The sequence below is a fragment of the Cottoperca gobio genome, chromosome 4 (assembly GCF_900634415.1).
Source record: "Cottoperca gobio chromosome 4, fCotGob3.1, whole genome shotgun sequence".
Taxonomy (NCBI): domain Eukaryota; kingdom Metazoa; phylum Chordata; class Actinopteri; order Perciformes; family Bovichtidae; genus Cottoperca; species Cottoperca gobio.
In genome coordinates this window covers 1310065-1322144 of record NC_041358.1, presented here as the reverse complement: position 1 = coordinate 1322144, position 12080 = coordinate 1310065, and the positions used below count along the sequence as shown (strand labels likewise).

General features: G+C 39.2%; 1 protein-coding gene across 1 annotated transcript in view; it reads left to right on the top strand.

The window, feature by feature from the left end:
- The window catches only part of LOC115006914 (cadherin-2-like), a 76317-nt gene that overhangs the window by 57782 nt on the left and 6455 nt on the right, over window positions 1-12080 (top strand). The window contains exons 14-15 of the mRNA XM_029429541.1: window positions 821-960; window positions 10240-10401. Of these exons, the coding sequence (XP_029285401.1) occupies window positions 821-960; window positions 10240-10401 (302 nt within the window). The remainder of the gene's footprint in view (window positions 1-820; window positions 961-10239; window positions 10402-12080) is intronic.

Sequence of the window (12080 nt, the reverse complement as noted above, 5' to 3'; positions counted from 1 at the left end):
TGTAGAACCAGTCCAGAAAAACAGAGAAACAGTAGAAGAAAAACTGTTGCATTGTGGGTACAGAAAAACAGTAACATTATAATTTAATGAGAGAGCTGTGATTCCAGATGTTCAGAAGTTTAATCAAATCAAATCAAATGTCCAATATCACAAATTATACATTTGTCTCAGTGTGCTTTACAGACTGTTTAGAATATAGAGACGTGTTTGCCATCACACAGTAAACTGCGATGTCTCGTGTTATTTTAGAGCAGCCTTATTGACTCGTCACCTCCACCTCCATGCTCCATTACCAAAACAGTAGGTTGATTTGACCATGAGAGTAAGAACCACTATTGTGAAACTGTACATGTAGCTATTACTATCAGCTAAATATCAACTAATGCAAACCAGATCATAGCCAGCTGCTATCTTGAAAATATAAGAATACATCTCAGAAATTAACTATATATATTAGTGCATGTAAATGTAGATGTGCCATTTTGTGATTCATTTTGATATATTCTGTGCTGACCACATACAATTCCTCCCCATTTTTGCAATGCTTGTCATCCAACATATCAATGTAACTTGGTAAGTAATGATCACATTAACATGCAATCTGCAGTTGATAATCTTGGAAACATATGATGATTCTGGCCTCTGACAAGGCTCTAAGTCCATTGTTCTTTCTTCCTATAATGAGCTGCACACAACGTTTTATGCTTTTTGTTGTGTTTCTAGTGGAGCTGTAGAGTGTTGGAAGCCTCTCGTGAACCACTGGGTGGTCCCTGGTGTTCAGTAAGGCTGACCTTAAAACTGTCCTAATTTTGTCCTGCAGTGCTGGTGCTGCTGTTTGTGATGTGGATGAAGAGGAGGGATAAGGAGCGTCAGGCCAAGCAGCTCCTCATAGACCCAGAGGACGACGTCCGAGACAACATACTTAAATATGACGAGGAGGGAGGAGGAGAGGAGGACCAGGTACACACACACACACACACACACACACACACACACACACACACTATAAAACATTAAAAACAGCTGACTATAGCTTAGTGTTACGATACCTGTGATTCGTAGTTTACACTTACCTTAGTGTCGTTGAAGTTTGTAACATAAATTGCAATCAAATGTGTGTCACACATTGTTACACATTGCTTTTATGTGTGTCACACAGTCACACACACACACACACGCACACACGCGCACACACACACACACACAAACCATATAGTAAATACACATAATGTTGCCACACAGTCACACACTCTGCTTCACTACAGTTTTCAATCATCTGTCCTCCCGGTAAGATTAAGTTTACTACAAAAGAGGACCTAAAAACAGGATTAATTGCTTTCTGTTGGAGAACAATTTCCTGTGTCCCTCTAAACAACTCCTCTGCTGGTTCCAAGCACGCAAGCTGCTCCATACTTGGGCGGAAAAAATGTTTAACCCTCATATCTCCAGCCGACTAGACTGATAACATGTTTTATTTTTTACAACAATAATAATAATAATAATAATAATAATAATAATAATAATAATAATAAATTTTATTTATAAGCGCACTTTTCATTAGGGTGGCTGTAAAAGGAAGGAAAGGAGTTACACTGTATATGTTAATCCATACACGGCTGTTTATGCAACTATTGTCACCCTCAAGTCTCCCAAATAAAAAATAATCTCATCTTTTAATTTTAATTTCAACCATCATAGTCTTTAATACATATAGACAGGTACACAAAATAGCATATTGTCATTAAGAAGTGGTGTTTGGTCGCATAAAATCCTTCATAAATGTTATTAAATCACTTTATTTACTAATTTATGTCAGCTTGTGTATATATCTATTAAGCATCACATGACAAATCTTAACGTAAATCCAAAATGTCACTCGTTGCAGAAACTCACTGCACAGGTGGGGGATTCACCTGCCATAGTGCACTGCACTGTGTCACTGTTTGCTCTCACATGTGAAAAGCTCTAATATACACATGCACTGGTACTGCACAATGAGTCCAACACTGACAAAGGCTTGCACCTTCGCCTGCCTACTTGGATCCTAATTAATTGATCCCCTGACTTTTCATGTAACGTCCCCAGCAGGTCATAGTTTTTTTTATCCTGTGAAATATCTCAAGAGCTATTGGCATTTTGTTCAAACATTCATGGCATCTGGAAAAAAATACTGACTTTTTCCCAAGCTATCATCAGGTCAACATTTCAATTTGACCAATGTTATGGCTGATTCATTCAGCCTCAGACTACACTACACTGTGCACAGTGCTAATTAACATATGTTCATTTGCTAACATTCTAAAGCTAAAATACTGAACATGGTAAGCATTGTTCCTGCTTAGCAACACAAGTTAGTATTGTCATTGTGAGTATGTTAGCATGCTGATGTTAGCATTAAGATCAAAACAACAGCTTGAAAACTTGAAATAAAGTGGGGACCCTCGAATATATTTGAGACAGTGTATCAGATATTGTTTCTGACTTAATCTACGCCCAACCAACACTCTCTTTCATGTACCTTCCTTTTTTAAATTCTTTATATATTTAGATCTTATTCGCTGAACCTCCATGATGCTGCCAGGCCTTAGCTTCTGCAGTTGGCTGCTGAGCGTGGAGATTATTAAATTAGGGGTTAAGAGTCTCACTTAACCCAAAATTTACAAACCAATTGGAACCAAAATCCCTTTTTTCTTCAGGTTTACATCAAACTAAGAACTGTTGGTCTTAAACATGTATAAAAACATTTTTAACAAATAATTTCACAATTCAGTGTTTCTTCAATTTGGAACTTTTAAAGAATTTGCTTCCTTTAATACTATATTTTTTTATGAGCAATGAAGATTTTCACACAAAGTTGGTCATCACTTAAAACAGCCAATTTAGAGGTCGGATGACCAAAGTCAGCTTTAGGACCAAATTCTTACTGCTGCTACAACCCACCTCTACAAACCAGCAAGCTTGATAACTACATGATAATGCACTGGCTATACAAATAGATAACAGCTTGGCTCATAAATATGCTACACTAAGCGCCACTTTTAAATAAAGTAAGAAATTAGCCAAATGTGCATTCAAAAAGTTAGGATTTATATGAACCAATGACATTTCTGATTGCATGTATTTTTGTTGTACAGTCTGACACAGACTGTGACCAAACTTTGATCAAACCTATCAGTGTGACATGACATGATCCTGCGAGGTCGTCGTTATCACATAATGGATAGGATGACCCAGCCTCAGCGTTCTCCTGTGCTTTGAAATACAGCATTCACTGGTGAAAGATCGCCACCAATCAGAAACCTTTGTGATATTTACCACAGTCTGCTGCAGGAATAAAGGAAGTAGTGATCCTCGATTTTTTGTTAGGAAACTTTGTGTTTATTATTTATATATATGTATTCATCACATATATACATATATATATAAATTAGGGCTGTCAAGCTATTTAAAACAAAATCTAATCTAATCTAACATGCTTTGTGATTAATTAATCTAAATTAATCACATATATCAATATTTGCTGTGAAAAGTATTTCAAAATATTCAAATGTATTTTGGAAGATGAGTGAATCAATGAGTAGGCATTATAAACTTAAAGGTCAACATGTCTTTTATTTCAATACTATTTCTCCAATATCTTGTTTGCCACAAATATTTTAGACAACACAGACCAACAGTTTGACATAAAGTGCAATTTAAAATCTGGCATAACACCTGTCATTGCACAATAAACAATATATTTAAAAGTTGTGTCATTTGACGCCATGTGTAAAGCCTCCGTTAGCCCCCTGTCCTCTACCACCTGCAGTCCATTGCAATACATTTCCTGATTGAGTTGTTAATGTGTCTCAGGTAGACCGACTCATGCTGTGTCTGAACGCCTGATCGAGAGTGTATGACGAGACGGGTCGCTCACTTTAGCATCAGCGGCGGTGCTAGCTAGCTCCGAGCTAGCTGCTAAGTGCTTTGCGTTGAGGTGATATTTCAGGCTTGAAGTTCTCCGATGGTTTGAACATTCTTTGCTGCAGGAATCGCACAGAACCATCAACAGTTGCATCCGGGAGTTTTTTAAATGTAAACTTTCCATCACCCGCTTCCATCATGTTGACGAGGCTGCTGTGGCCGCGCCGGTGACGTAAAGAGTCAAGGGGCATCTAAAAGCGCGATTAATCTGCGTTAATGTTTTTGTCGCGTTATTTTTTCTGTGATTAATTAATCGAAATGAACGCACTAATTTAACAGTCCTAATATAAATAATATATATATATATCACATAAAAGGAATCAAATAAAGTATAAGGTACAGGATGGCAATCGTTGTGAATTGAACCTTTATACACATGCGGTCGCCAGCTGCAGAGATTCAAATATTCAAAATATGCATATGCATGATGTGGAGAGGTTGACAGAAAGTTTAAACTTAATGCAAATGTCCTGTGATATGTGGGAGAGGCAGTCGGAAGTGCTATATAACACATATTACAAAGTAAATACAGCCTACTGCAAAGGTATGAGCCATTCTGTATGTTAAAGTGAACTATTTAATCTTATGCTAGTGGCTAGAGAGGCAATATCTGTTTTAAATATGTGTGTGTGAACATGGCGGAAGTCATAAACACACATCTTGCTTTTTACCACTAATCACTGACTCATAGTATTGTTTTCCATCAGAGTCAAGTGGCCACCAATTGTGTCGTATTGTCATAGTTGTTTGCTTAAACTCCATCTAAAAGCACTTACAGTATATAGAGCTATAGCAGTGATTTGCATGTTTAAGAGGAACTATGTACATTGAATGATGTATGTCAGGGGTCGGGAACCTATGGCTCGCGAGCCATATATGGCTCTTTCGATAACGCAATATGGCTCGCAGACAATTTTGAGCTGACATTTAACATGATTAACAGGTAATAAATAATTATATTGTGTCATTTTAAAGTAAAACATTTAGCGGCGGATTTGTTTTTAGTTCTCCCCTCCCCTCTCCTTTCCTCCGCTCTGTCTCTGGCTGTAGGTTAAGGTGTGTTCACACGTGTGTGCGTAGGGGGCGGAGCCCCGCCCGTCGCGAAACCGAGCAGAGGAGAAACTGCACAAAGCAAGCAGTAGACCGGGGGGGTCAAACTCAATCACAACATTAAAAACTGGGACTACGTCGAGGGCCAAACACGGTCCACATTTATTGAACAGGATACACATATTGGATAAAGTGCAAAAAGATATGCAACATATTTAAGTCAACTGCAAACGGATTGCTGAGCAGTTCAATTTTAATATCTGAGCAGCAAAGTCGGCAAATGCGCTCAGTTGATCAGCAGAATGCTGTCGGGAACACAGCGGTGGAGATGTTTGTCAGTGTTTGGAAACACGTAGTGACCAAAGTTTCCTGCTGCATCACACATGTCTGTGATCACACGGCCCTGAAGCTGCAGGTTTAACAGTGAGATGCTTCGTTATGTCGCACAAACAGTCCAGCTCACATCGTCCCAGAGATCTGTGGTGTGTTTCCCTTTGCTTCCAAAAACTTTCATTTCATTCACATATTTAGTTACTTCCTCGAATGTCTTTTCCCGTGGTTGTGCCATGCATTGATTTACCAAAACCGGCGGGCCAGTTATGACATATGATATTTTCTCGCGGGCCAGATATAATTGCCTTGACTTTGACACCCGTGCAGTAAACACTGAAACGTGCACATAAATGAGATAAATAACGTAAGCGTTTAGTTTATTTAATAAAAGAGCACGTGTTCAATGAAACACTGATACTGCTATTAGTACTCAGAGACGTGTTATTCTTAAAAAATGCACTGCATAAAGTTGCATTCAAATCTATTAAATATATGGCTCTCAAGGAAATACATAAAAAAATATTTGGCTTTTATGGCTCTCCCAGCCAAAAAGATTCCCGACCCCTGATGTATGTCACTGTGTTCTGAATATTGCAAAGCCTTTTTCTACCTTCCAGACACACATTATTTGCAGAAAGTAGAGATTGACTTTGGTCATCCATCACAGTGAACACTTTATGTGAATGATTTTATTGTTTTAAATGTCTCTTGTATTGTAATGTAGTGCAGTGTTATCAAATTACTCTGCATATATTATTGTGTAACCATGAACAATTAACAATGAAATAATTGAATGAAATAAATGATGTGTCCTACTGGAATGAAATACTATTCAAAACACTCCAATATGCTCTCAAAAACGGTTAGGAATAATGTAAAGTATACAAACAGGCATTACTCCTGGTACAGTTCTTTAAATGGAGTTCTTAAAGAAGTGAAAATGTCCTTACTGAGAGGACATCATTATATCAGGTCTTTGTAAGTATAGCAATACAAGAAGATCCACACAGCATTTATTTTCTCCCTGCCAGGTTTTTGCAGGGCTCTCAGTCACTCTTTAGTGAAAAGTATTGTGTTGGTCGCCATTGTTATGAACAAAGCCCAACAAGGTCAGTCCACAGACTGCTGTTATTGTCCTGAAAAGGCTGCTTTGGTCGATGTCCCTGGAGACCAGAGAGCACAAAATGGTTTCTGGATGGTTGCTACAATAACTCAGACACTGCCATTCAACATAAACAGATCAGAGGACGTGACACACACACTTCCCCTCTGCACGCTCACTGCGCTGATGTGTGAGAGTAAGTGAAAGAGGGACTGTGTCTCTAAGTGGATGCTAATTAGATATATTAGATATATATACATTAGAGTTGGGTTCTTTCCTTCTTTAGGACCGATAATGTAGGAGAAATGGTAGACATCGCATCAGAGATGGATGGGTATTGTAAGTCTGTTTGTTTTTGCAAGTTGTCCTGATGTCATTTTGTGTTATATAGCTCTTTTGCTATTTTGCAATGCATTAGGAATTAGGCATTATAAATAATAATTAGTATGCATTACTAAGTAGATTTCTTAGGGTTTGGTATTGAAGTACAATCCAAGAACTTTCATTCAGCTTGAAGTGTGAATTTACAGCAGCCCAAATATTTTGCCATCGACAGCCACTGTCTCAGACTGTGGGTCTCGATGCATAATAATGTGCAATGTTATGTGGAATAACAATGTGTACATTTTCTGTTATAAGTCATATTGTAAAACAGCAGGAGTGAAAATGTGGTTCAGTGTTTTGCAGATCATTGACTGTAATCAATTAGATTTGGCTGAAAATGCATCAAATATGCCACTCCTGCCAAACCGTGAAAACCGCTTTACATCATGGCATTATTGGTCAAGTCTTGGGTTTTAGACTATTCAGAAATAATAGTGGATTACTATTATAGACTTGTTCACACCATTATACACTTTAAACAATATACAGCCATGATTTCACCATGTCGTCCATTGCGGCAACAGTTCAACTTGTATTGCAATTATTTATGTGACGCTTTCAATGATTGCTTTGCACTGCTGGAGTTCCAGTCCCCCATACCAGCAAAATACCACACCAGTAAGCAAAGACAAATCTTTGCTATAGGAAAACACAATAGATCCTTACATGTCTTCAAATTGAGAGAAGTATGAGAAAGGTTATCCATACTTTCCTTGGGATGAAAGACCATACAAAGTGTTGATAATCCATATCAGCACACCAGGTTCTCGTTCCTAAATTAAATGTCTAATTAGGAGTTTCTTTCACTGGTTTGGTCCAACAGCTTTATAGAAAATGATCTGAACATGTCTGTAGGTCCTATCTGTCTATTATTGGTTTCCACTTTTCTATCAGGCACAGAGGAAGTGTTGTCATATCAAGTAGCCTAAATAAAAGGAAGTCAGGAAACATCATGTGTGATTTTTATTCAACTGTGTCCAATAGCCTATGCATGTTTATCCTTTGACTTTTCCTCTCGAGCAATCATCAGGTCACTTTGATTAAAAATACCACCTGCAGAGCTAATGATTCAGGCTCAGCTCTACTTTGTCACGCTGTCATTGTGCGCATGTTAGCATGCTGACACTGTCATTGTGAGCATGTTAGCATGTGGACACTGTCATTGTGAGCATGTTAGCATGCTGACACTGTCATTGTGCGCATGTTAGCATGTGGACACTGTCATTATGAATATGTTAGCATCCTGACACAATCATTGTGCGCATGTTAGATTGCGGACACTGTCATTGTGAGTATGGTAGCATGCTGACACTGTCATTGTGAGCATGTTAGCATGCTGACACTGTCATTGTGAGCATGTTAGCATGTGGACACTGTCATTATGAGCATGTTAGCATCCTGACACAATCATTGTGCGCATGTTAGCATGCTGACACTGTCATTGTGCGCATGTTAGCATACTGACACAATCATTGTGCGCATGTTAGATTGCGGACACTGTCATTGTGAGCATGTTAGCATTCAGCACACTGCACAGAAGTAGGCTACAGCCTCATATACAGGACTGTCTCAGAAAATTAGAATATTGTGATAAAGTTCTTTATTTTCTGTAATGCAATTAAAAAAACAAAAATGTCATGCATTCTGGATTCATTACAAATCAACTGAAATATTGCAAGCCTTTTATTATTTTAATATTGCTGATTATGGCTTACAGCTTAAGAAAACTCAAAAATCCTATCTCAAAAAATTAGAATAGTTCCTCAGACCAAGTAAAAAAAAAAGATTTATAACAGCAAAACAAAATCAAACATTTGAAAATGTCCATTAATGCACTCAGTACTTGGTTGGGAATCCTTTTGCACGGATTACTGCATCAATGCGGCGTGGCATGGAGGCAATCAGCCTGTGGCATTGCTGAGGTGTTATGGATGCCCAGGATGCTTCAATAGCGGCCTTTAGCTCATTAGCATTGTTGGGTCTGGTGTCTTTCAGCTTCTTCTTCACAATACCCCACATATTCTCTATGGGGTTCAGGTCAGGGGAATTGGCAGGCCAATCGAGGACAGTAATGCCATGGTCAGTACACCAGTTACTGGTGGTTTTGGCACTGTGGGCAGGTGCCAGATCATGCTGGAAAATGAATTTCTCATCTCCATAGAGCTTTTCAGCAGACGGAAGCATGTAGTGCTCTAAAATCTCTTGGTACACAGCTGCATTTACTCTGGGCTTGATGAAACACAGTGGACCAACACCAGCAGCTGACATGGCTCCCCAAACCATCGCTGACTGTGGGAACTTCACACTGGATTTCAAGCAACTTGGATTTTGCTCCTCTCCAGCCTTTCTCCAGACTCTGGCGCCTTGACTTCCAAATGAAATACAAAACTTGCTTTCGTCTGAAAAGAGGACTTTGGACCACTCTGCAACTGTCCAGTGCTTCTTTTCCATAGCCCAAGTCAGACGCTTCTTCCGTTGTCTTGAGTTCAGAAGTGGCTTGACCATGGGAATACGGCTATTGTAGCCCATTTCCCGGACACGTCTGTGAACAGTGGCTTTTGATACCTGGACTCCAGCTTCAGTCCACTGTCTTTGAAGCTCCCCCAAATTCTGGAAGCGACTCTTCTTCACAATGCTGTTAAGGCTGCGGTCATCTCTCTTGGTTGTGCAGCGTTTCCTGCCACATTTCCCCCTTCCAACAGACTTTTTGTGGATGTGCTTTGAAACTGCACTCTGTGAACAGCTTGCTCTTTGAGACATTTCTTTTTGTGTCTTACCCTCCTGATGGAGGGTGTCAATGATGGTCCTCTGGGCAGCAGTCAGATCAGCAGTCTTCCCCATACTTGTGATTTAGTTTACTGAACCAAGCTGAGTGTTTTTCAAGGCTCAGGAAACCCTTGCAGGTGTTTCGAGTTAATTAGACGATTCAAGTGATTCGTTGAACACCCTACTAGTATACTTTTTCATGATATTCTAATATTTAGAGATAGGATATTTGAGTTTTCTTAAGCTGTATGCCATAATCAGCAATATTAAAATAATAAAAGGCTTGCAATATTTCAGTTGATTTGTAATGAATATAGAATGTAAGGCCTTTTTGGTTTTTTTAATTGCATTACAGAAAATAAAGAACTTTATCACAATATTCTAATTTTCTGAGACAGTCCTGTAAGTTAGTGGTGCTGCAGACTCTTAATGTTTCTAGTATGCTTCCCATAAAAGGAGTAGGCTATCAACCACAAATCATTTATTTTTCAAAAGTCATGATTACTTATGCTTTTTAGTCCAGCTACACTGAAAACCTGAGTGACAAACATTTTAAGGTATTGGGTTGTATAAATAGTATTAACTTGTATTGCTGACTGTTATAGCAACATGTGAATGTGTGGTTTTGTGTGTGTGTTCAGGACTACGACCTGAGTCAGCTGCAGCAGCCTGATGCCCTGGAGCCAGAGTGTGTCAAGGTGGGGATTAGACGTCTAGATGAGAGGCCTCTCCATCATGACCACCAGTACCCCATCCGCTCTGCTGCCCCCCACCCAGGAGACATAGGAGATTTCATCCACGAGGTACAGAAACACACAGGCTCTATTTGTGTTGGACAAATCTAAATTTAAACCTATATGGTTATATATTTTGTAAAGTGCCAGTCTAAACCGGCAAGAGGATAGTGTCCATCCTCACTAACTAAGATTCAATCTGTTTGCCCAGATTACATTCTGGTGTCGGGCACATACACTTCTCACGAAGTGATGAATCACTGCTTGAGTGAAATACAAACTGTCTGCTCGGCAGAAGTAAGCAAACTGGATTTGCCAATGTTAGATCTTTTGCTTCTCTCATCTCTTTTCTATCCTTTGGTATAAAGCATCAAAGACTGTGCAGTTTACCTCATCACCTTTCTGGATTTAGTGCTATTGAAGTTCAAACTGTTTAATTTCAAACTTACTCCTCGTAGCTATTCGGAGCTGCCAGTATGGGAACTAACCCAATGTAACATTCAAAGACTTAGATAAGTGTTTGAATGTCAAGACAAGTCAAAGACTGCTAATTAAAACAGAATGCAATGCCAATTTGTAAACATCTCTTTCAAATAACTGTAAATTTGAATAAGTTTCTTGCCAAAAACTACATTTTAAAAGATTACATTTAAACACACCATGAAAATGTTATACTTTACATTCGTCCCCCTTTTTTACTGAATAGAGCCTGAACGCACCTGCAAATGAAGAAGACCTCTACCCAGTGGTCCCCAACCACCAGGTCCGCGAACCGGTACCGGTCCGTGGGTCATTTGGTACCGGGCCGCACAGAAAGAGTGAATAAAAGGATATTTTATTTTTGAAAGGTTTTATTTTGAAAAATCACCGGATACATCTGTCTGTGCGTCTGTGTCTCTTGACACATGTCAAGACGCTCGTCTGTCACATGATACTTTATATCAAAAGAAATAAGCCCACAACCAACATTTGGAAAACAAATGTCTTTAAAGAGCTTTTTTTGGAAAAGGGAAAAGACCCAATGAGGAGGCATTTAAAACAACATCAGGAGTCCACCTGTAGCGATAAACACCTCAATACGTGTTTATCGCTACATGCGCCGCTCTGCATAATATACAGGCTCGCAAATGAGGCAACAAAGCCTTCATAACACCGGCACCCGGCATTAAAAGACAAGCCCATGGAGTTGTTTTAAAGAAAAAAACATGAACAAGAAGGACATAAACAGTTACTGATGGTCACCACATCAACACATGCGAGTGCACTGAGAGCGTCATACTTCGTGACTAACCGTGTCGCTAAGAGAAGAAACCTTTTACTATTGGTGAAGAATTGATACCCCTATATTGGACCGGCTCGTTGCAGAGACACAAGCTCAGGGCTCCCACTAATTCAGCGTAATGGTGAGTTTTTTATGCACTTTAGATTTGTTTTTATGCCAGCCGTATCATTTTATTTTTTCATATTTATGTCGTCATATTTATGTCGTCATATTTATCCCCCCGCCCCCCGTCCACGAACAAATTGTTTTACATGAAACCGGTCCGTGCCATATAAAAGGTTGGGGACCGCTGCTCTAGACCCTAATGCCTATATACAAACAGGGAAGCATAGAAATCTTCACGCAAAAGGATTTTAAAATACATTCAGGTCCAGGTCCAATTCTGTTTCCCTAGCATGAAAGAATACAGCATCAGTGTTGTATCAGTGATGTGATGATGTGCCGTTGGAAGGGGGATGCACACTAA